Source organism: Haemaphysalis longicornis, unplaced genomic scaffold (assembly GCF_048455015.1).
Source record: "Haemaphysalis longicornis isolate Haplotype H1 unplaced genomic scaffold, Haemaphysalis longicornis Haplotype H1 scaffold_2, whole genome shotgun sequence".
Lineage (NCBI taxonomy): Eukaryota > Metazoa > Arthropoda > Arachnida > Ixodida > Ixodidae > Haemaphysalis > Haemaphysalis longicornis.
This window is the reverse complement of record NW_027526295.1, coordinates 8,559,446-8,585,939: the sequence shown is the minus strand read 5'-3', so window position 1 is coordinate 8,585,939 and position 26,494 is coordinate 8,559,446. Positions and strand designations below refer to the sequence as shown.

At 47.4% G+C, this 26,494-nt stretch overlaps 1 protein-coding gene across 1 annotated transcript in view; it reads right to left on the bottom strand.

The window, feature by feature from the left end:
• The window catches only part of LOC144166962 (uncharacterized), a 126,844-nt gene that overhangs the window by 45,043 nt on the left and 55,307 nt on the right, over positions 1-26,494 (bottom strand). Inside the window, exons 5-8 of the mRNA XM_077696396.1 lie at positions 26,254-26,410; positions 24,169-24,456; positions 1,970-2,039; positions 433-552 (exon numbers count right to left, since the gene is read on the bottom strand). Coding sequence (XP_077552522.1) covers positions 433-552; positions 1,970-2,039; positions 24,169-24,456; positions 26,254-26,410 — 635 coding nt within the window. The remainder of the gene's footprint in view (positions 1-432; positions 553-1,969; positions 2,040-24,168; positions 24,457-26,253; positions 26,411-26,494) is intronic.

Sequence of the window (26,494 nt, the reverse complement as noted above, 5' to 3'; positions counted from 1 at the left end):
AAAAAAAATTCATTCTATGTTCCAATGAGGAGAGTACGGATGAACCCCTGGAACGGCCGTGCGTACTAAACCTGCACACACGTTTAGTGGAAAGGAAAACAGTTGGTGGTGGAATATTTAAAAAAAGCTTTTCCATGATTTAAATACCATGAAGGTCCATGGGGAGGATTATGCACGTGAAACATCCTTGCAAGTTGCATTACTTAAACGACATTCGGCTTGAGAGGGAGGCCTTGCCTGTTTTAGGGTTGCAACAGGAAAGATTTTGCACCATTTCCATCTCTCCCCACAAAAAAAAAACCTGTCCCATGTGTGGTATCTTAGAAAGCTATTGACGCGAATGAACACTCGTTGCGGACACAGTGTTAGTAGGGCGGTGGTACAGCAGCTCTCAATCTGTTCCGCAGCGACTAATTCGTAGAGAAGACATACCTTTGAAAGTACTGCGCGAAGAACTGATTGGCGCCGTTGGTGTGCAGCGCGACAAAGGACGTGATCATCGACGTGTTGACAGCGCAAACGAGAAGGCTCCTGTAGATGTTTTGGTACCGCCTGCGTGGACGAGATACGACTTCAGCAGAACCACAGTAATAAATTATTGCATTTTCCCGAATTTCTTAGGAGAACCCTTACGCCAATGCGCCCCCTAAAACGCCTAAAAGCTGATCCAATTTATGTTTTCCCGAAGTCCCTAAATTGCTGTGGCAGTATGGCCCCAATATCTTGAAATAAAATTCTGCAGTACTTGCAGAACCACGTAATGCAAGAAATGGGTGCCGCATAAATTTATTGATTTCTGCAAAACATAAATTGCGACGGTTTTTATGCATTTTGGAGGTCCCTCACTTTCCTCTAACCATAAACCGCAAATGACGCAGAATCCACAGACATTTATTCTAGGGTTCCTTTTGTTGCTGTGACCAATAATGAAGCAAGACACTTGCATAGCAACTAATTTTTCACTATGCCACGTGCTAAATTGGAGGTTATCCTTGAATCGGCTGGTTACCCTTTGGTGGCTAAGGTTGCAACGTCATAATTGCGCTACACGGAGTTATGCATGTACGAATTAGCAAAGACAATCACACAATCTTTTGGAGGTTAACATAAAAAAAGATTTATTTAGCCCGCACTCGCATTGATCATAAGCAGTGCAGTGTTACTAAGGAGTCGTAAGTAGTTTAAGAGAAAAAAGTTTATTAAGTGAAACGAATTCAGGCTGCAAGTTATCTCATAGCTGCATTTCATACTTAAGAAAAGCGGCGCTAAACTTTCACCGGGTTTCGTGAAGGTAATCCGGGTTTCTGACGGCGTTCCGCCACAATACCCATGACGACTAGTCCTGTTTCATCCATGTACGCACCACACGTGCAATGCGAGCAGACCAGAGGTGAACAGCGCGGCTCGGTGCTCTGACGGCACCGTTTCTGCCCGCAAGAAATACCCGCCATCCTTCGCGGGCTCCGCACTTTCCCCCAGCTGCTCTGCTCCCGCCCAATAAATAAGGCGCCGCGCCGCGGCAGGAACGTTTCGCCCATTTCTGTGCGCCCTCCTTTCTCTTGCTGACTCTTACAATGACCAGGCGAGTAGCTCAGCGCATGCGCCCGGCGATGCCTGGCGTCACAGGGGTCTCCCATTTCTTGCTGGCCCAGCATTCTTCTGCTGGGGAACTGGCTTCGCACACGGGATGGGTTTTTCGATGGTTGCATAGCTACCACTATTGCGCCAAAAACCCTGTGCTTTACACGGAAGGCCTACTACCGAACCTCAATCCATCTTGCACGCGCTGCTCACACATGCGCCGCTCACACCACACTAATGACGAATACAATCGGGGCCGCATTTGCGGAATTATTGATTTCCACAGCGTCCCCATGCTCATTTCTGCTTTCATTGCAGCAGTAGTAAAATTCGTCATGGTGCCGAAGCCAATCTGTTCTTAGTGTGTAGCCCGAGCGTTCAATCTCACCTGGTCTCCCAAAACATGACGTCTCGAACGAGGCCTTGCTTGAACAGGGACGTGAACGGGACCCGCAGGACTGCGCCAAAGTCACAGAAATGCACACCTTCTCAGACAACGCCTGACATTCCCGCCAGCCAAAAAACCAAGCAAGTACCTCAGTAAGTGCAGCAGTACAGCAGAATATTTAGTTTGCGCACAAGCCTTCAAAGTACCGGAGAGTGATGCGGAGTTCCGCATTCTAGTTCCCATTTACCACGTGACATGGTGACGTGCTATGACGTAAGTTCCGCAACATTACAGCACTCATCATCCTCGATCATGTGCGGTGCATGCCGAGACGCATGCGGGGAATCACCGTCATCATTTTCGGATGACGACATCTATGAACAAGCGGGAGAGCCTCACCGTCCGCAGCAGTCCTTCTGGATGTAATTGGCGCCTTGTGCTGAAGTGTTGGCAAGATGCAGTGTACAATTAACACCGTCCTAAATAAATTTATTACTTACCCGTTCACGTGACCGACGACGTAGGTGATCTGCTCAGCGCGAGCAGAAGCTAAGATGAAATCGCTTCTCTGCTGGCCAGGGTCGAGCCACGGAGTTCTGGGTTACGAGTGTGGTGTCTAACCTATTGATCCACAGAGGCAGGCTATTATTCCTATGCAAATAGTTGCAGCTGACCTTTGCGCGGCGCCACTGCCACCGACGCTGCCGTTTTTAAGCCGCGCTGCTTGCTTGGAAATGAGCGGCTAATTTCAAATGGCGAAGCTTGGGTTTCACACCGCTGCAAACACTTCTTACGGTTTACCGCTGCACCGTTGGCATGGACGCTGCCGTTGTTAGGCCACGCGGCATGCTGGGAAATGAGCGGCTAATTTGAAATGGCGGAGCTAGGGTTTGACACCGCTGCAGACACTTGTTACTTCTTTCCGCTACGCCGTTGCCACGGGCGCTGCCGCCGTTAGTCTGCATGCTGGCAAATGAGCGGCTAATTGGAAAGTTGCAGACACATGTCACTGTTTATAGCAGCAGCGACGCAGGCCGGGGCATGACCGCGTAATTTAAAAATGCTCATGTTGGATTTCGGCGTCGTTGCAGACATGTATTGTTTACCATTCGTTGCCATTGGCCACACTGCATGCCAGGAAATGAGCTGCCCGCGAATTTTACACGAATATGTTCAGAAACAGAAAATGGAGTCGATATCCTTGCGGGAACCGACGGTGAATGTAAGATGGCCGAGCTTAGGTTGAGGTATGCTCTAACGTCTACGTGTCGGAAGAAGTCGGAAGATTGAGGCACATACAATGAATTTCTTGGTCTCAATATTGTAATATGTGGTCAGGAAATGCTACAAGGCTAGCGATCGATTACTCTCTAAGAGCGATTACTTTTTGGTTGCCTCTCTTAGCTTTTCGAATTCTTAAAACGTTAATGAGCAGGAAAGGTTCATGCTTCAAAAATAAGCCGCATTTGGCACTATCTTCAAGCAATAAATTGGCGCCCTTCAAGTTATCGTGAAACATAAGAAAAGTCCTATTTTAGTTGTGTGCAGCACGTAATGAATGCTTCCTGCGAAACCGGGCTGCGCCGCATATGCTTACAATAATTTTCGGCAGTGTTCAAGGAAAACAACATATTCTCCCTTACTACAAAGTTTTACTTCCTTCTTCGTGTTTCCGCATCGTCGATGAATTCTCCAATCCCATAGAGCGGACATAGGTGCAGCTTCTGCGCTTCCCTTTCAGCGTCCCAAGTTTTCCCCAAAATGACGCCTAACTTTTACATGTTCCCAGAAAACATAAAAGTAGCCGGCAGGAGCGTCGCCTCTCTTCCCTTACTCGTGTCGCGGGTAAAAACAATCCTGCATCATTTCAGAATTAGCGAAAGAAACTATTCGATCGCATCGTTTACATTTATTAGGTTGATAGCAGGCTTCCACACGCACGAACATTAAGTTCACTTGTTTTGTTTTTGCGGGTCCTTTTATTTTGTGCTTCCAAAAATATTCGCAGTAACGCACACTTTGCGCCGAGCGGAGGAACATCCGGTTGTGGTGGTGAGGCGCAAGGACACCTTCCGTTGTGTTCTTAAGTTGTAACAAAGCACAGTCTCGTGCGATTTGCATTTCTCGCAAATTAGTATAGATGCGACGCCACAACTACCCATCTGCCGTCGGAGTGACTCTCCGAAGGAACGCCGATCTTCGGATGTTTTGACCACGTATACACAATAGGCATTACGCACGAGCGCCTCCGCCGCACACCCAGTTTCCAGAGGAGCATGAAACAAATGACCTTTCTGCGATTTTTTTTATTAAATGGAGAGCACTTTAGGAGCTCGCCTTGTCGTCGTAGCTCGCTCGCTGTAACGCTTCGATGTCAAGCGACTGCCGAAATCAGGCGGCTGAGCGAGATAACGGACCCAAGTACAGCTCGGCTGTGTACCTTAAAGGGACCCAGAAAAGCCTTCTGTAAAAGTTACAAAAGGCCTGTATTGTCACGTAGCACCAATATAGCGATGCAATGCCGTTGGAATTATTGATCTACATTGAGTATTAGCTGCGCCAGAAGCAATTAAATGCACCTCTCCCCACTTGCCGATCGACTCCTCCTCCCTCTCTGCCTCCTTCAAAGCAGCTAGCTACATTCCTGCGCCTAGGCTCGCGTCAATCACTGCGGACCCGCCTTTGCCTCGGGATCGCGCAGGAAGGAGGAAGAGCAGCCGGAAGCCAATGGCAGTGACGCCGCCGGCGGCCGACCTTGCCGGCGATTGGGCGAATCAGGGGGCGCCTTCGCCGTTGCGTCACCCGCGGTCGCCGTTGCGTCAGCCGCGGTCGGCTCGCTGCGGCGTCGCGCTCATCGGCTGAGAAAGGCGATCTTCAAAAATTGTTTACAAATTATCTGTACAGCGTATGGGGCTCACACTTGGCTCAAAAATCCCCCGTTATGTGTTCTACCACCTGAATGCATTTGATTGCCACCTTCACAAAGCTTTTCGGGGTCCCTTTAACGGCGTCCCACAGAGTCTTCGAAAATCAAGCGGTTTCTAGTCATAACCATTCGGAACACTTGAACCGATGGCGCTTGCCATACATGCCCCATTGTTTAGCGCAAAGAAAACTGCAGGTACATTTGAGGCATTATCTCCGCATATAACCGGCAGCCCCGCTTCAGTTTAGTTAAGAACGCCCGTTGGATTGGTTTTTACCAGAGTAAGCGAAAAGAGTGGCCAGGAAAAACGATGCCTTCCAAACTGCGCAGTGAGGCGCCGACACAAGCGGGATGAAAGCAAGCACAAAAAAACACATTTCCCGCTCACGCTATTGTAGGCACGGGACACGCGAGCGAAGACGGGAAATTTGAATTGCATTGGACAAATCTCCGTTACATTCATCAATACAGGAGTGCGACAGGGCGGCAAAGAGTGTAATGGGTGGTAGCAGTGATCGGATAACTGCGCCACAGCCCATTATGGCGAATCACTGCTCTGCACTTCCGACATATTTCCGGTTAAGTGGAACGGCTTTAAATTTTTCATTGTATGACACCAGCCTCGAACATCTACGAATTGTCACATTTCTTGGGATCTCCACTGGCTCTCCATTTTTGGATGCCATCTCGGAGATTTTTTTTTTTTTTTTTGGCAGTACCCACTCGACAGCGTATACCTTTTTCGCTCCTGATAAAAAACATTATTCATCTCGCCGTAACAAAAGCTTCTCAATTTTTGGTCAAGCTAGCAACGCAAATAAAACTACTTACTTTGACGATGACGAAGCAGGACTATTCAGATGTGATTTCTGTTGTAACATGCCAATAATTGGGTCATTCATTTCATTTTAAATTTATGGTAAAAATGGAGATTGGATCTAAAAGTGACATTTCTACATTTTTTAATGCTGACTTCCCGATTCGGAAAATAATTTTTCTGGCACATATCGCATCTGTATCAGATGTTTCGTATACTTCTCCCTGCTCTTGGTTAAACTTGGTTCGACAGCAGGTATAGACGTCTTGTAATGTCCTCGTTCACTCAATCTATATTTTTACGGACATAGCCTACGCAAAAAAAATGTAAACTGCTTTCGTATCTGAGAAAACGTAGGGAGCTTCCGTAATTCGACAAAAAGAGTGTGGAAAACTAAATTGAATCTGGATTAACTGATATAAGATGTTAGCAGAACGCAATTGCGAACTCGATACAATAAAATCCGTCATAGACGTGTTCGGCTATATCGAATTATTGGATGTATCCAACTAATCACGGTGCATAGTCAAACCCGGCTACAGCGAACTGTAATATGCACCACGATTAGTTCGATATATCCAATAGTTCGATATAGCCGAACCCGTCTATAACGGACTTTTTTTGTTACGAGTTCGCAAGTCCGAACCCGTCTATAACGGACTTTTTTTGTTACGAGTCCCCCCCCCCCCCCCCAGTCATTCCCACGTTGAGAAACAAACGCATAAATTATGCCATTACCTTACACAAAACCATCCGTATATTGCATTCAATAAAGCTATACTTTACGCCTTAACGAACTATTTCACGGAAGAGCGGTAATTTTTGTTTTCACATTCGTTTTCACGGAGACTTCGTTTGCGCCAGTTCAAGTCCGTGTCCTTCAATATCGAAGTAATATTGGTGTGGTGTCCGGCCGAGCGCCGCAGTTATCGTCAGGACGATAAGGCGCATGCGCGCCAAAAGAATAAAAGGCGCGCACCGCAACCTGCCACCGTGCTTATCTCGACCAGCCACGCTCTGTTCGAGCATGTGGAAATAAACGTCGCTCACCCATGGAAACTTGTCTGCTGTTTCACACGAACCACGCTAACTCAACAACTGGCGACGAGGATGGGATTTGAAGGCGTCGTTCTTCAGTTTGGAAGGCAAGTGTTTCCGAAATTCGCTCGGTGAAGAAGACTGTGTTTTTGCAGTGTGCGAAGCCAGTGGACTGTCATGACTGGAGCCGAGGCCGCCGGAACGCACTTCGTTGGGCGACTGGGCCAGTTGGAACCTTTCGACGAGTCCGGCACCGATTGGGCTTCGTACGAAGAGCGGCTTACGTCGTTCCTGATTGTCAACCGGGTAGCTGACAGCGACAAGGTACACGCTTTCATGAGCATTATCGGTCCAAAGACCTACGGTTTGTTGAAGTTATTGACAGCTCCGGAACTGCCTTCTGCGAAGAGTTTCGAAGCCCTCAAGAAAGTTTTGAGCGACCACCTGTCCCCGAAGCCGTCCGTCATTGGAGAGCGGGCGAAGTTTCACCGGAGGTGTCAACGAGAAGGCGAGTCCATAAGTAATTTTGTGGCCGAGCTGCGTAAACTGTCGCAAACGTGCGAGTTTTGAAGCGCCCTTGACGAGTCGCTTCGGGACCGCTTCGTGTGTGGCTTGCTACGAGAAGACATTCAGCGAGTGCTTTTCACTGAGGATAGCAAGCTTACGTTCCAGAAGGCGGTGGAGCGCGCTCTTGCCATGGAAGCAGCCAAGAAGAGTGCTGCGGAGGCACGGGGCAGCGACGCCACAGTCGGCGACGTGCACAAGGTGCAAGCAGAATCGCTGAAAGCAGGTAAAACCTGTTTTCGCTGTGGTTCGCCGAAACACAGGAGTGAAGCATGCCCTCATTTGGACGCAACCTGTTTCAACTGTGATAGAAAAGGGCATATCCAGAGAGCCTGCCGAAGTGGTGGTAAGACTGATTCTAAGAAAATGCGGGTAAAAAGGAACGTGAAGACACTGGAGGTTGTGTCGAGGAAATCTGCGACTCTCAGTCTAAATGGCGTGTCTGCGGCTCAACACGACCCTGTCACTGTGCAGATGACCATCAACGGCGTCTTGGTGAACATGGAGCTCGACACGGGAGCGGCTGTTTCCGTCATGTCAACGACGCAGTTCCGTCAGCTCTTTCCTTCGGCGGTACTGGAGCCCACCAGAGTAAAACTTCAGACATACACAGGAGCACTGGTACAACCTCAGGGCGTCTCTTTGGTCAACGTGCAGCACGGCGACTATTCTGCAAGTCTCCCGCTCTACGTTGTGGACCACAAGGGACCCCCTTTACTGGGCCGGGAGTGGCTGCACGCCGTCCAGCTGGAGTGGACGAAAATCTGGAAACTGAACAACATCACAAGGTCAGGCACTTTTCCTCATATCGGCGTAAAAAAAAGGCTTGACGCATTGCTGGCGAAGTACCAATCCCTTTTCAAAGACGAGTTAGGCACGATAACGGAAGAGCGAGCCGAACTTTTTCTTAAACCTGACATGAAGCCGAGATTCCTTAATGCAAGGAATGTTCCGTACGCGTTGCAAAAAGCTTTCGACGCTGAACTGGCTAAAATGGAAAAACTGGGAATTATATCGCCCGTTACGACATCAGAATACGCTACTCCAGCAGTACCAGTAATCAAGCAAGATGGTAGCATACGGATTTGCGGTGACTACAAGACGACAGTTAACCCGTGCCTTGATGTCGACCGCTATCCTTTACCGAGGGTGGACGACCTGTTCGCAGCCTTGTCGGTAGGTAAGCATTTCTCGAAGATTGATCTAAACCGGGCCTATCAGCAAGTGCTTATGTCGGAGTCGTCAAAACAATAACTCACGTTGAACACGCAGAAAGGATTGTTTGCTGTGAATCAATTGGCGTTTGGAATTTCTTCCGCACCTGGGATTTTCCAAAGAATAATTGACACCATGCTGAAAGGCCTACCCGGGGTTTGCTGCTACCTAGACGACATTTTGGTGACGGGTAAAAATGACGAAGAGCATTTCACCAATCTGGAAGCTGTGTTAAAACGACTTCTTGAAAGAGGCGTCCGCGTCAAGAAAGAGAAGTGTTCGTTTTTCCAACAGGAGCTTCGCTACCTCGGACACAGAATCAGCGCAGAAGGCATCTCGGCAACGACGGAGAAGGTTGACGCACTCCTCAAGGCTCCAGCCCCTAAAGACAAGCAGCAGCTGCGGTCGTTTCTGGGAGTCGTCCGTTTCTACGGCAAGTTCCTTCCTAACCTAGCAACGGTGGCACAACCATTTTTCGGGCTGCTACGTAAAAACGCCCCGTGGTGCTGGGACGAGCGTTGCCAGGAAGCGTTTGCCAAGTTAAAGAGCTTGCTTGCGTCTCCACCGATTTTGGCGCACTACGACCCGTGTAAGCCGTTACAGCTATCATGTGACGCATCGCAGTACGGTCTAGGCGCAGTCCTTTCTCATGTTTTCGATGATGGCAGCACAAAGCCAATCGCCTTCGCATCGCGTACACTGTCCGATGCCGAAAAGAAATATAGCCAACTTGAGAAAGAGGCTCTTGCAATAATATTCGGTGTAAAAAAAGTTTCATTTCTATGTTTACGGTCGTGCTTTCACTTTAATCACCGACCATAAACCACTTCAAACAATTGTGGGCCCGAAAACCGGCATTCCGACGATAGCAGCAGCGTGTTTGCAGCGCTGGGCAGTCACGCTATCAGCTTATCGGTATTCGCACATCTTCAGAAGGTCAAGCGAGAACGCCGAAGCCGATTTCTGTTCGCGCCTCCCGCTTTCAGTAGCGAAAGATGAAACGCAAGAAAGCGAAGAGACTTTTTATTCATTGCGGTTGCAATCAATGCCAGTTTCAAGCCACGACATTGCCCGAACAACAGCTCGGGATCCCATGCTTTGTAAAGTGAAAGAGTTCGTAAGTGTGGGATGGCCGTCGTCTGTGACTGAAAGATTTGAAGCCTTTTTTTGACAGACGCAACGACCTCACAGTTCACCAAGGCTGCATCATGTTCGGGATGCGAGTGATCGTGCCGGAAAAGTTGCGTAACTTGCTGCTGGACGAACTCCACGAAGGGCACCCAGGCATCGTGCGCAGCAAACAACTGGCCCGCAGCTACGTGTGGTTGCCGTCCATCGAGGTGGACCTCGAGCAGCGCGTCAAGGCCTGCGTAAGTTGTCAAGAGCAGCGTTGCGAGCCGTGCAAAGCGCCCCTGCATCCTTGGTCCTGGCCAACAGCACCGCGGCAGCGCGTGCATATCGATTTTGCTGGCCCCTTTTTGCACGCAATGTTTCTTGTAGTCGTCGACGCGCACTCCAAGTGGCCCGAAGTTTGTATTCAGCGCTCGACTACTGCGGAGGCTACAATTGACACTTTGAGAGAGCTGTTTGATCGTTTAGGTTTCCCAGAAACCATTGTCACAGATAACGGCCCGCAGTTCGCTTCCGAAGAGTTCAAGTTTTTTGTGAAAGAGATGGGCTCTCCTTACGTGCTTACAGCACCGTATCACCCCAGCTCTAATGGGCTTGCAGAGCGTTTTATTCAGACACTTAAGAACGCACTTCGTAAACCTAGCGGAACGGACACGTTGCATCTGAGACTTCAAAAGTTCTTGCTTGCCTATCGCAACTCGCCTCATGCGACAACAAATGAGTCACCAGCGAATTTGTTACTAGGACGACGGCTGCGAAATCGACTCGATGTTGTCAAGCCAGCGGTGGGAGGAAGGGTTGCGTATAACCAGTTCAAGCAAACCGTGGCGCGCCCGCGTCGTGATCGCGACATGGCAGTCGGTGACCTAGTGATGGTTCGCAACTATCGAGGCAGGCCAAACTGGGTTCCTGGTGTTGTTGTGGGACAGTCCGGCCCTGTGTCTTTTACCGTTCGTGTTACCACATCGAGAGGCAGTTTCACCTGGCGTGTCACAAGGACCAGCTGCTTGCGCGGACCACGGATCCAGACCGCGGAGACGCTGACCAGGAGGGAGACGAGTTCCTGGCGTTGCAACCAAGCGCCGACCCGGTGACCCCCTCCATCCTTGCCACCAGTGGGCCAGCCGCTTCGCAAGAGATCCAGACGGCGGGTGCAAGACGCTACCCCACTAGAGACCGTCGACCACCGGGCAGGTACCAAGCTGGAGACTAGCTTGTTAATTTACCCAATATAAAAGGGGAGGGATGTGGTGTCCGGCCGAGCGCCGCAGTTATCGTCAGGACGATAAGGCGCATGCGCGCCAAAAGAATAAAAGGCGCGCACCGCAACCTGCCACCGTGCTTATCTCGACCAGCCACGCTCTGTTCGAGCATGTGGAAATAAACGTCGCTCACCCATGGAAACTTGTCTGCTGTTTCACACGAACCACGCTAACTCAACAATTGGCAGAGCACATCGACTGGCGGAAGCGCTTTATTAACTTTCATTAAAGCACCGAAGAGACTGGGGATGTCCCTTGGGACATTTTCAGTCGCTTCGGAGCTTTCAGCAGCAGCAGCTTCCGTGACACCAGTGGCGGTGTCTGTGCCTGAGGGTGCTCACAGTGACGGCAAATTCGTCGTTGACACTCAGGAAATCCTCAAGGGCACTCCTTTCTGAACAGCATCTGGAACGTTGGCGAGCTATTCGTGCAGTTCGCCGATGATGCCGTTTTGGTCCGGACTCGCTGACTAGATGTGCTGCGTCGTGAATCCGGTGCGTCGGAAACAGTTACGGAAGGTGTCAGGCGTCACGTCGCTCCATGCGGGGCTCAATATCTCAATCGTGGCCAATCAGTATCTCAATCGCCGCTTCGAGAACATGCGTGTCGGTGGTAATTGTAGGCGCGCCGAGTTCGATATATCCGATGTGAACTTCGTTATACGAAATATGCGTCGCATGCATTTTCGTAGGAGATTTGCTTTTGTTAATAGATAGCACAATTCTCTCTATCCGGGTTCGTTAAAATCGGGTTTGACTGTATTACAGTTGGCTATACCAGGGTTTGGCTACACAGGCGGTCACGGTGGCTCAGTAGCTAAGGCGTTACGCTGCTAAGCTCGAGGTCGCGGGTTCGATTCCCGGCCATGGCGGCCGCTTTACTGATGGAGGCGAAAAGCGAAAATGCCCGTGTGTACGAGATTTCGGCGCACGTTCAAGATCCCCAGGTGGTGAAAACTAGTCCGGAGCCCTCCACTACGGCGCGCCTCATCGCCTGCGTTGCGTCGGCGCGTTGAACCGTACAACCGTACACAGGCGGCCAAGCTGCAGTCAACAAAGTGACGTATCGGAGTGTCGGAGAATCGAATGCCGTGGCATCTTTTTTTATTTATGTATTTATTTACAAATACTGCAGGCAGCACTGCTGCCCTAGCAGGAGAGGGGTTGTTGTAACTGTGTTAGAAGCAATTTTACAACTGCACTTACAACTCAACAAACGGTGGTTCGTTGAGTTGTAGTGGTGTACAATATGTGTGGAAACTCTTTTTTATAAATTTAAAGCTCAAACCTGGTGTTAGACTATCTCACTTCTCAGTCTCTGCCGTCGCGGACGGAGGCGACGAGATCGGCGGCAGAGACGGAGTAGGAGGAGGGTAAGGAGGCGTAGGAGGTGTAGGAGGAGGACGAGGAATCCAACTAGGTTCTTCCGACGACTATGATTATTTCAATAATCGTTCTTTTTAATTCAGCTCCTTGACCTCACAATGAACCGCAGTTATTGCTTCGACACAGTCATTAACAACCTTTTTGTGGTACTTTTTAAGCGTGGCAAAAGTAGCCTCTATTGACTGCGAAGCTGTAAACTGCTAAGCTGTAAGACTGCCCAGCTGTCGGACGGCGAAGCTGTAAAGGACACCCACGAGAATTACCAATGGGACGTCATTTAAATTCTCACACGGGGCTGTACAAGGAGAGAAACCGGAGACCAGTGAAATGTACTTAACCAAACTATTTTTTACTACAGAACGACATTCACGAGTGCTTTATGTTCACACACACACATACACACGCGCACATGGACACGCACACACGCACGCACACGCACACACATACACGCGCGCACATGAATACACACACGCACGCACGCACACGCACACGCACGCCCATGCACACGCACACACACGGACACACACGCACACGGACACGCACGCACGCACACGCATGCACACGCCTGCACACACGCACGCACACACACACACGCACATGCAAGCGCACACACGCACACACACGCAAACACACACGCACACACGCACGCGTGCACACACGCATGCGCGTAAGCGCGTGCGCACTCACACACCGACGATTTGTAACAGCACCCAGAACTCGCACCACCGCTTCGCTTTAGCGCCACATTATCCGTTTAAACAACGCACCAGTAAATCGCGTAGCCATAAAAAACATGCGACTTTTTCGGAAACAGGACTGATACAACGAGGAGGCAAAGCACCCACGGAGTGATCAGCATGTGTTCTGCTCCGGGGGCGACAGGAGCTTTTCCCGCAATGCTTGAAGCTTCTCCGCAATACTCGCGCTTTAAACCCTTCAGGAACCTTGTGTAACCAATATACTGAAGCTATGATTTATATACTCGTAGTTTTCACTCCCAAGATAACATGATAATAAAAACATCGCAGAACATTTCGGAAATTATGAGTAATCCGGCTGAAAATATTCGCACCCATAGAGTTACGCTCATTCCTGATCGCCTGGTGGTCAATGGCTGAACTAGGCGTGAGCCGGAAAGCTGGGGGTGGGACTCCTGAAGATGTACGGGTACTCCAAAATAGTAAACAAAAAGCCTCCTGGACTACGTTATGGTCCAAGTAATAAGAGTCGTCCTGATTCCTTTTGGAAGAGAGTCTTGTTACTCTTATATCAAGACTCAAAAAAGAGCATGGAGGATTCCGTAAGACGCAGTCACACGACTAATTTTTATACAAAGAGAGTCTTAATGACTACTTTCCGACTCTAATAAAAGTACGCAGTCTCTTTAATCTACCAGGTTAAGAGTCGCAAGACTCTGAAGAATGTAGTCACACCAACTTCGAATCTGCGAAAAAAGAGAGTCCGCTTGGCTACTTTAGCTACTACATGTCCCAGCGGAGAGTCACCCTTACGTGCTGAAAGGGAGCCCCGTGACCCCTGAGATAGAGCATGCAGGACTCCGCAGTACAGCCCCCGAATCTCAAAATCTGCAAAGAAAAAGTCCAGTCGACTACTTTGCGACTCGAGCAAACAGAATTCCTTCAGAGTCGAAAGGGTAAAAAAATACCATACTAAAGGGTATGGCATGAATACGAATACCAAAGGGTAAAAAAATACCAAGAAATACCTACTATGACCCTATAAGGTAAGCCATGCATACATGCAAGAAACATCCATGCAAAGTACCAAAAGAACTCTTTTATTGAAGTAAAGTGTACAACCGTTTTAAATTATGCATTGGCTCAATGACTAGAAAAAATGTTATAAAAAATAAAAATCACGAGTTTTTGTCCTAGACAACAGATATGCGAGTAGAAGAAACGTGTGAAATACAAGATTCAAAATTATCACCTTAGACAACATTTCTGTCTCAAATAAGAAAAACTTGTAACATTCAACGAGACAAGCAACACTTGATCTGACAAACCTACAACAGTGATCAGTTATCAGCTGCTGGCTCAACAACTTAAAGAAATGATTAGTGAATATGAAAACACAAATTATCTTAAGACCACTTTTAAACAAATATTTAAAAATGTCACTTTAGACATCTGAAGTGAAAAACCTCTGGAACAATACAACTCAAAAATCGAAAATGGGACAATAAAATACACAAAACAGCTCGTGAGAGTATTATTGCTTAATAAAATTGTAACCTTGAACACATCCGCATTTAATGAATAAAGCTCGGCTTGGCTTAATAAAATGGCCACTGATATCCTATGCAAATAAATATTTATTAAAAGGGTGTTATAAAATTCCTGATGGATGATTGTTATAATTTTCCTAATAAAATTTCTTTGTTCATTTAAGAATTTTAAAGCAATTTACTCGCTTACTATATTGACAGTTGTGATGTGCTTGATTGGAATGCAAGCACATCCACTTGATGTACTTGCATTGGAAAACGTATTCATGCCCTGGCTGCCCCTGCGCGAGCTCTCAATGTAGTGATTAGCTTTGCCGCCGCCACTGAGGTGCCCGTGCATGTGCTGTTTCGCACACCCATAAGGTCTTCCAAAAAGGCAAGGGTCTGCTCTGCAGAATTCACGTATTGGAAGTACGCCCAGTACATTGCAAATAAAAGAGCAATTCCTGACGTGAAGCTAAAAACGTCGATGGAGACATGCTCGCAGACCACCTTTATGGACTCAGATCCGAGTGGACTGCTCCCCGGGTACCCTAGCGTCGGGTGCGAGTTAAGAATATGCAGTATCTGGGTCCTGTAAAAAAAAGACAGATAATGCTGAAATTTAGTTACTGTAAAAAGTACTGTATGTGGACAGACATCAATATGTATAAATTATTACTGTGACTATCTTTACTATGCACGCGGATTGAAAAATGAAATACCTGCAATAATAAGTTACAGGGAAAGCTCGGTTATAGTCCATCCCCCAGGTATGTCAAGGCCCGCTTGCTATAAATGATAATTGGGGCCCCAGCAACCTTCCCTTAGAAACAACGCATTAAATACACCGGTTGTACGACGCACAAGTACACGCAGCTAGCATCATGTGTTCCACGACTCACAACCTCAAACGGCCATTGCAGTTAAAAAACCTGCACACTTCCTACCTTTCAACCTGCTTTTCTTGTCACATTTCCTTTAACACTGCGATATCTCCCCGCTTGTCTATTTGTGGCACCACCCTTTTTCTACTCGTTTCTTTCCTACCCCAGTATGCTCAAGGCATTATCTCAAGCAATCGCGACTGCAGGCGCTCGCGCCTGTTTTTCTGTTAATTCACAATCGGTGAAGGGTGTATAGTGTGCACAAGGTCTAGTTTATTTTTATCGCACAGCACAACAACCAAATGTTACAAATGCCATTCACGCTTGATGATAAGATCAAAATGGCTGAAGAGACCGAAAAACCGCTCAGCTACCGCCCACTCATTCATCTACATTCGTTGCATATTTGTTCACAAATAACAGCCGTGCAGTTCCCTTCAGAAACTGTTCTGCTTCAGAAAATGCCCTGTTTCATCCATAGCACTTGCATTCTTCTCGCACTTTCGCTATGCCACGCTTTATCACATGGCACTAAGCTAACACAGCAGAACGTTTTTGGAGCGCACATATTGCGAAAGTAATTTAGGAAATAGGGACCAAAGTCAAGCACTCACAAATTACATAAAGACACTTTACACAGTAAATACCCTGTTGCGCCAGACCATTTACAGCAGCTCTGCCGTCTACCTATTTTACACTTCTCGTGTCTGTATCTAGTCTGTGTCACTTCAAGATGTTAAAGAGCCACTAGCAACTATCTGACACTGTGTCTTTGGTGCCCGATATCTTAAACATACTGGTTACTTCCCAGAGTCTGGAGCTACACTTAGGGCTTCTGTTTATACTAAGTTACGGAATTCAGGTTTTCAAGAAACCGAAATTTTGAGGGCAATTGGCGTTTACGAAAGCAAAAAAAGTACAGGGTGAGGGCTATTTCGCTACCTGTGGTCAAAGTAACCCTAAACGCAAGCCTAAACACGTCAGCCAGCCTTTCTAAAGTGCAAATAATTTTTTTCTAGTCGCTCTCTTACATTAGATAATTTCTTATAGTTTAGGATTGGATACACCCTAATATTTCTAAGGCAGAGGGCAATACAAGCGAAGTGCCTTTTGCCAATGTTGTCTTCTAATTCGCAGATGAAACTCACTGTTCTCACCAGTGTCGTGAAGATGTCATCCCCTCTTTCCTTTCCCAAATAGGGCAGCAAAACAGGAGCGCTGACACCTTTTGCATTTGTAAATAGAACGACAAAAAAATAAAGTTGTACAGCCGAACCCAACAGATGGAAACCATTTACATCAGATTATACTGTATGTCTGACTCCTTCTGGTAACATTATAGCTGCGGTAAGAATATATAGCAAAAATTACGCCTATATCGAATACAAATACCAGCGAAACCCGATATATCGAACGGCAAATGACGCAGCAGTAGCCGCCCCCCCCCCCCCCCCCCCAAAGTTGGCTTTTCCTCACGGTGAAGTGGAACTTTTAGCCGGAACACCCCCTAAAGTGATTTATCACTGCCGCTCCTGGGCAGTTGGCGGCTCCTTCCCTTTCTTCTCGCCCTCCCTCCCTATCGTGACGCCCCTGCGCCATCTAAAGCGAGCTATCGCAGCCCCATGCAAAATACGACCGTGGCCCGTCCTCCGAGTTTTTTTTTTCGTTCTTTGTGTTTGTACCGTTCGCGCTTTGTGGGCGTTTTTTCAAAGTGTAGCTGTGGGGGCTAGCGTTAGAAATATTTATTTGATGGATCTAGCTAGCACTAAGAGGCCGAATTTGCATTTAGCCGTGAAGCTGGCAATCATAAATCGAGTCAGACGCGATGTAGCGCTATAGTACTAAAATTCAATTGTCATCTAGTGCAAGGTAACACTGAGTGTACTTAGGTATAGTTGGACATGGCTGGCACACAAACTTCCTTGCCTATTTCGCTTGTGTCTGATTTCCACGTACAACGCAATTATCTGCCTTTTGCTCACGAATGTGGCCTCGAAAAGGCTCCATCATCACCCTAAAGCATAATAATAGTTCACTCCAAATAATGCTAATATAGCTTAAGTTAGACCGGCGGCCTATGAACAAAACGCTTACGGTGCGCCAGCTGCAGCAGGATGGTGCGTAATTTCAATTTTCTACAAAATAAAACATCTACGCGTTGCTGCGGCAGGTGAGACCACACTTGCGAGCAAAACAAAAAAAGGGTCCCATAACGAGCACTCTTTCTCCGCAAGAATCAGCCACAGGAGTAGCATTAAGAGCGTTCTGCGCACCACCTACCTCTAGCACCTGCCACATTAGGCTTCCCGACGCGGTATTCAGACACGATAACCATGACTTTCCGACAGTGGTGGCACTTGTGTTACGTTTGTACCAGGCGTACCATGCCGAACATCTCAGAGGTTGTCGTTAAATATTTCCTTTTTTGAATTTAAAAATCACAACTTGCATGGACGTGTGTAACGTTAAGTTATTTAGGAGAAACATGTGGTAGCGTATACGTTCCACAGTTGAAACAAAAGCATGAAACAACATTTTGTCCAAACAACGTAGAACAAACACTCCAACGATATTCTTATACAAGTTATGTGGCCTTGACATTAGCTAAAAGACCAGGCTGATGTGAATGTAATTTTGTAGCTTTTTCGTATCTGTTAACATAGAATTCATGAAAACTAAAAAAATCAAATTCTGGACCATTTTTCGCTGAAGATTGCGCCACGAGGCGCACGGTAGGCGAGGGACACGAATATTTAAAGCTTGTAAATTTGCAAATACAGCAACATTCTAACCTTTCAAGCTTTTTTTTTTTTTTTGGTACCATTACAATTTCAATTTTTCGGTGTTTTAAGCACTACGGTGATACTGTGATACCTGTGCTAGAGAAGTACAGGTAAATTTAAACCGCCTGAACCGGGATACAATTTTGGGAAACGATAATTTTCGTTCAGCGCCTCCATCAGAAAAACTGCCGGGGCTGGGATAAAATCGGTATTACGCAGCCGAACGCCTCATCCGCTGAGCTGCACCGGCAGTCCTAGTATTACTGCCGCAGAATTTTTTCCCGGCCAAACATCGCCACTTCATTTTTAATGTTTTGAGATGCGCTGATTTGTGACCCAACACGAAGACCACCTTGAATATGATCCAACAGTAACCTAAGATATAGCAACTGAAATAAAGCAATGAGCTAAGTTATGAGAAAAGCTTTTTTTAGTATGAGCGCATTCGTCATCACCGGCACTATTATTAAACATATGTTCATTTTGTGAGAACGATGAGGGAACATTACGTGCTTTTAGCAGACACATTATGAACTAAAATTTTATTTTACCCTATTTCACAGTACCAAACATGCTCGCAATGCTAAATTTTACCGAGTGGAAATCCTCGCCGACTCCGTAAAATTCCTCAGGGTGGGAAAAGATGGGAAAAGGCTCTTGAAAAAATTTGTGGCAAATGAATTACAAATCATTTGAAAGAACTCGAACATGGCCTACACATCCTAGAACTCGCTAAGTCATACCAGAGTCCTTCAATGCTTTACAAAGCATTGAAGGACTCTGTTCATACCTTTATGTTAACCCGCGAACTTTTTTACGATATGCGAACAATGTTGAAAGAAGATACTCAAGCTACAAAGTTGAAATGCTTTATCCAGGCTCAGCAACTCAGGTGTGGAGTCAATGGTACGCCCCTTGCCTTCCCCTCGGGTGGATTGAATTTACCCATATGCCTAGAAAAGTGAGGATGGCAGATTAACTACACATGCTATGAACTGCGTCACCTGGATTTATATAAGTAACGCCAAACATTACAGCACTCCACTTCCTTAGCGAGGCGGCAGGCTCAACTGCTTAATGCTGATAAAATAACGAACAATGGTTAGCTTCGTACATTGATAACAAAAATTTGCCTGGAACCTTTGATGATAGACTGGTGACGACAGTTCAGGGAACTGCGACAACAGTACAAGCTTGTTAATTAGAATTGTGCACGAATATTTTTTTTTTGTAATTTAGGAGTCGGTTAAAATCAGTCACTCAGGAAAGGGTTCAGAGACATGAATAAAAATATCTGGAGTTATTAAGAGCTTTAACATGATATTGTAGTTTTCAAGAATACTGCGCAAAAGTAAAATGTGAGAGTATTGATAGATATAGTATGTGCATAAAGCCAATGGGCAAAAAAACTGAAAAATAAAAAACACATTTCATTATGCCTCGTCGTACCATTTAACCACAAAGCAAAACCAGCTTCCTCGAGGTCCGTGTGTACGAGGTATCGTCACACGTTAAAGATCCCCAGGTGGCCAAATTAATCCGGAGCCCTCCACTACGGCGCGCCTCATCGCCTGCGTTGCGTTGGCGCGTTACCGGGCATTTTCTTTGGTTCATGGCCACTGCAATGGAACAGTTGATACACTTTCAAGCGTTATCGAAGGGAACTTATATCACTCTCGTTTACCTTCGCATACACTATAGTGAGAGTGAGGGCTGCCGGGTCGGTAACTCATGTTGAACAAGTGGACAAGTGGTAACTCTGCTTGCTTCATAGCAGTTGTGGTGATGTTGTCGTGTCCATCGACTGCTATGAACACCCGCTGTGTATCATTAATCCTCGAGCCTGCATGGAGGCAAAATTAATGCACTTGCGTACCGGTTAAACAGGCGATGCAACGATTTCGCGTTTCAACTGTACGTACTTTACGCAAGCACAACGAACGCGAAAACACAGTCTCAAAAAGTACACATGCTCGTAAAAGCTGTTGGTCCGTCAGGTTTGCTCGTCTTCTGCTCTATCAGGACCCGATAAGAGTCTGCCCCACACCTCTCCCCGCCCCCGCGTCCCCGCACCATTGTTACGCGCAAAATTAAATCCCACCAATACATACGCGTCCCGAATTTGTACGAAACGACTGCTGCTTGGGCGCCGAATAAGGCGCTGTCGAACGCCTACTTGTTTCTTTTCATGTTGACATTTCGCCCCTGTGTCAGCCTGAGCCAAACTCATCAAAACGCACTCAGAATTCCGTGTTCAGGGACAAATAAAAGCGCCAGACGAAGTAAAATATAATTTCACTGCGCCTTGGCCGTGAAGCGACCACTGCCGTCAAGCTCGCCGTTTCATCGTCGGTGAGCCATCGGCGGCGGCTCGCGCCAGAGGACATGCTGCCCTGTTCGCATACTCAGGCCGTCGAAAACCTTACCCTCACGCAAAAATGCGGTTGGACGTTTCTGAAACGACTGTCCGCATAGTATTCAAGCTGCATATCTTACACACTTGAGCGTTCTTTGCAGAAATTGCGCACGAAGTTTTTTCACGAGAGAAAATCTTTCGCCGCGGTGAATACTTCACTTACGCCTATCAGATGCAGTTGCAGTGTTGCCGCAGCTCCGTCCGAAAATCTTCCATTATGGCGGACGCTGTCCTCACGTAGGGCACGGAAAACGCACTGTAAAATTGTCGCGACATTGACCGGCGAGACCACGTAGTTACGACACACCACCTTACCTAACGGCCACAACACAAAGAACGCCCCGCCAGCCGAGCACAGCTGGCAGATAAAAAAATTTCTCCCCGTCTGCGTGTCGACAGCACCACACCTACGCGCGGGAACGCGAAACGCCTGACGTCACACCTGCGGCGACCGATAAGAGCGGCATCTTCTTTGTTTTCAATGCTCCTCGTATCAGTTCCCCTCTCCCGCAAAGTTGTGCCGCGAACAGAGTAGTCGCAGAAATCGCAACTGTGTTATGTGACTGTCTAGACTCACCAACGGTAAAAGGGAGTCGTGGGGGCCGGGTCTCTCTTTTGACCACCTATGTTAGAGTGTTGGGTATCGAGTTTTCGGTCATGCCCGCAATGAGGAAATGGAGTTTGCATCCTTGACACGCTAAAAGTCAACAATGAAGTGTCGGAATGAAACACATGCACCCACACTCACACCAACAGCCCACATAAACGCGCACCCACTCCTGTATGCACACATGCAGTCGTCAGGCTTGCGCACCTTCACTACGTAAGCCGAACGCGCACCCAAAATTTCAATGCACCGCAGAAAAGCGGTTTCCCATAACTTCATTATAACGAAGATGAGATCATGGCATCAATCCCATTGCATTGCGGTATGGATGCGCATGCCACAGACAGCATTCCTAACACATAAGGCCGCAAAGCTGTCGATGAAACCATCGCCATGCAGGGTAGACCAGGCGCTTCAAAGGGCATGACTAGTCGTGAAAGTTTAGTACATAGCCTAACAGTGATGAATACGGCTTCTGTTTCGACACCCTGAAGTCGGCTACTCAAGTCATGGGAAATTCGGAGAGGTGATATGGCTGGCAGGGGTAGGTTTAGTTGTCAGGGAGAGTTTTTGAAAGCGTGCAGATGGAATGTAATTACCTGAAGACAACAAAATGGTGCAGGCATTTACTAAGGAGAGCACATCCTGGCCTCATGATGGGCTCACAGCCTCATGGCCAAAAAGCCAAGCGCAAGCACAAACCCTTCGTGCCCAATACAGCATGTTGTTGGCAGGTTGGTAGGGAAGTTTTTTCTTCTAGAGAAGAAAAAACTCCGCCACAAAGACGAGACCACTGCAAAGGGGACAGGACTGCATGCGCTCGTGTTGTCCCCTTTGCAGTGGTACGTCTTTGGTACGGAGTTTTTTCTTCAATCGTTCCCCCCGTTCCAATTGATCAAACAGCTTGCTTTCTTAATGAGAACTCGAGAAGTTTTGAAACAGTCACCTTTCCTTTTTAAGCAACGGGCAGTGTGTCGAATAGCCTGTCAACTTTTACAGAGGTAAAACCGTTCAGAATAGTTGCATTTCTTGGTCTCACTGATGGCGGTGCCGTAACCAAAACTCTGCAGGAAAGCCAGTTTTACACATTGCGAGGGCACGTGATGACGATGGTGATGATGATAATGATTAAAAAGAAAAATAACACTTCCAGTAGTGAACCTCGCGTTATATGTCTATCTGATTGCGCCATCATCCGTTTGGGTAGCTCCGCATTTTCTCTGGGCTGGTTTTGGCCGCGTTGAAGTGGACTTTAGCTTTGGAATTTGGCAGTTCGGATTTTGAACGACGACAATGGGTGGGGAAGGGGGCCGCTCAGCTTGCTCGTGCTTGCTGTTGTCTTAAATTTGGACTTTGAGTCTCAGGGGGTTTGCACTTTGATCGTTGACGCTTTGACATTGATTGCAGCGGCTTCACTTTGGCCCGACGCCATCTGCTTCTGGCATGCGCTAAAGCTTCTTGTTTCAGTCATCGTCGTCGCTGGGCGGAGGGGCTTCTGATTTCCTTTTTCTGTTTCCGATTGTGTTTGGAACAAACAATTGAAGCGATTAGCTTTCACCGCCGGATTCGATGCCAACCTGCGAAACACCATCGTACAAGCCGCCTTTTATGTAGAGCCAGTTACTTGTAGAAGTATCTTCTTTCTCCCGCACCATTTTATGTCAATATCGGCAACCTGTCTATAAAATCGCGAATGACTCTAAACGCGGAACAGCTAGATTTAGGACGACGTACTGGCGCATTATTTCCGTACGCTAGAGGGCATATTTAGTGCTAGATCTGTTATTGAAATGTAGCGTCAGAAAAATGAATGCTTATGGCAACGCGGCATCCATACTAACGCTCAATTCGGTTTAGCACTTGGGTGTTTTGTGGGCCGTCACGAACTGCTGAGTTTACGCTATTTTATTTAACGCTAGTTTATTTAACACTTACCCACGGTTATGATAAAACGGCGCGTGTTTCGGGACGACCATCGGCAATGCGTGCGCTCGAGTGACCTCGTCTCCGTACCGCTTTCCGTCTTCAATCACTACTTTCAGTATAATGCGGAATACAAAGAAATAGTATGTGATGAAAAACTAGAATGGATCACGCCGAACCAAACGCTGGTGAGGCTGGTCTTTGTGGGAGGGAGGTCTCCGTAGGTTGTCAACAATAGCCCACCATTCCGTAAAAATCTTACACCTACAGTCGCCAAATCTTCGATTGTGCCTAAAGCACAGTAGTACTAACGCAGACAAAACAGCGTAAAAAGCGCACACGGAACCAGCGCTTTACCCATGGGAGAACGCCCAACTCGTCTGCCTTTATATCGCCTTCTTTCCTTCCCAGACGATCACGTAGCGCCTGCAGGTACGGGAGATACGGTTTCTTGCGAAAAGACACACCATGACATAATTGTTTCCAGTTCAATATTCATGATACTTTTTGTCTTCCTGAACAATCCGAACATGCCCGCTCTGCGTACAGTGACGAACCGAAGATTATACCCAGCCCCACCGGCTCAGTGCTACATCCGCTACATCCGTAATGATACATCCGCAAGGTCTGAAAAAGGCAGCAATGTGTTAAGCAAACCTGCATTTTTTGTTTGGGGTTATGTGATGATTTAATGCCGCGAACAAAGTCATTCTATTGATTTTCATGGCGATTGATTACGAACCACTTGCACGGCATTTAAATTTTAAACCAATCTGAACATAGGCCTGAAGGATTTGTACTTTCGAGTTTTGCGACCTTTTCGGAACTATTTATGAAACGCGCCCACATGAGGCGAGTGAAGCGAGATAGAGCGAGCACCCGTGTCGCCCTGTGCCGCGATTCTGCATAGCCGATGATGTCAGCTTGGGAGCTGAGCATATCCGCGCGTCGACCGCGAACAGAGCAAAAGTTTCCGTGGAATGCTCTCACTTTAAAAAAAAACAACAAATGGCGGTACCGCTCTCGTCAGCGTTGCCGTATCCAGATTTGGTCGCCGGCGACGCGCTTCCCGGAAAGACGACGACGCCGTCCTCCAGGAAAGAAGTCAGCTTCGGCATCCGGGGCCCACGGGTCGGGTCGAGCAGAGACGAGCGTTGCGGGTAGGCCGGCTGCGCTGGCGGCACGTGCTTCCTGACGTACACTCCAGCGGGCGAGAACTCCAACGAGTACATGAGGAAGTCCCACAGGGCCTGCTCCGTCGACTCCCCGAGAGAGCTGCCCTCCGAGCCATCCATGCTCATCAGCACTGCGAAGACAAAGGCCCCCCGTTGTTTTCAGAAGCCACAGCGGCTTGCGGAAGCTATGCATAAAGTATACATACATACATGCATACATGCATACGTACATACATACATACATACATACATACATACATACATACATACATACATACATACATACATACATACATACGCAGCGCCTTCCTGTTATCCTATAGCCTCGCCTGCCTTGATTACGCCCCCCCCCCTTTCCCCTCTGTTAGCCGGCACCACTCCGACGCGCCCCCCCCCCCCCCCTTGCGTTCTGGGGCTTCGCATACTTCTGTGTGACGTAGAGCCTACGTTTTGCTTTATACATCTTCTTCCCCGCCCACAATTGAGATGTATTTAAACCCAACTGAACTGCACTATTTGTATCTTCGAAAAAGACCGGTCCCTGGTGGAAACGTTAGAATAAATGTTATGTTTTTCAGTTTGACTTCTCTATTATATATAATATATATATATATATATATATATATATATATATATATATATATATATATATATATATATATATATAAGAGAAGAAAAACTTCGAACAAGGTAAAAGCACGATTGTGGCCTACGTTTCAGCAAAGAGAACTTGCTTTCCTCAGGGCCCTGAGGAAAGCAAGTTCTCTTTGCTGAAACGTAGGCCACAATCGTGCTTTTACCTTGTTCGAAGTTTTTCTTCTCTTGTGTTCTCTACCATCTTCAAAGTTCTACTACTCCCTATATATATATATATATATATATATATATATATATATATATATATATATATATATATATATATATATATATATATATATATATATATATATATATATATATATATAGCGAATCAGAATAAGAAATGAGGGGCTCGTAGAAATAACACAGAAATTAGGGTTGGCAGTCAACAAAACCTCGGAAAGCAAAGGGGAGGATGTGGTAGGTCATTGAAACAGATAAAGAATTTGGAAAGAAAGAAAGAAAGAAAGAAAGAAAGCGGAGAAAAAATGCCCGCCAGGTGGGATCCGAACCCACGACCTCCAGAATACCAGTCTGGTGTGATAACCACTACGCTACCGGCGGGGCGATTTTCTCCTCCGCTTTCTGGGGTATTTATGTCAATGTAATTTTTTTTGTAATTTTTTCCTGTGCTTGGGGGTGGTACGACCTCAAGTATACCGGTCTGGTGCGATAACCATTGCGTTACCGGCGGGGCGATTTTCCCCTCCACGTTCTGGGGTATTTATGTTAGGTATTTTTGTTTCCTGTGCTTGGGGGTGGTAGTGGGGTGGTGGGGTGGTCGTGGGTTCGGATCCCACCTGGCGGGCATTTTTGCTCCACTTTCTTTCCAAATTCTTTATCTGTTTCAATGACCTACCACATCCTCCCCTTTACTTTCCGACGTTTTCTTGACTGCCAACTCTTATCTCTGTCTTATTTTCAATGAGCCCCTCATTTCCCATTCTGATTCGCTACATGCATAGCGAGGGCCTCTGTTCTGGCAGTCTTGGTGCCATAGGAACCCCTCTTGACATGTCGTAGACACTCGAGTCCCGGCCCGGGGGTTAAAAGAAGGTCCCCTTCAGCCCGAGTAGTCCGAGTGGCGCTGGCTACCGCCCCCAAGCATGAACCTCCCAGCATGAACCTCCCTCCTGGAGGTTCATGCTGGCCAGCTTTACGATGCCAAAGTTAAGCTTACCACGAGTGCCAATGGGGATTATACTTTTCAGCGGCGAGCACAAAAACGCCGAACAAACGGGTGGTGTATGGCCTTCTCCCTCAAGTTCCGGATGTGTGTGGCGACTCACGTGGCGATTCGCATAGCGAGACAGCACCCTTGACCTCAGTGGCCTCGTCGTCATCGGCCCCCGACTGGCGGGGCCAGAGCAGCTCCTCCAACTGCCGCCTCCGGTAGAGCGGCAGTCGCACTGTGGCCTTCTCAAATAGCGCCCGTTGGTGGCAGCCCTGCAGTGAGGCGGAGGAGCGTTAGTATTTCGACTCACTTAACCGAGCAACTTCTGTACCTGTGCACACGGGGTGTTGCCATAG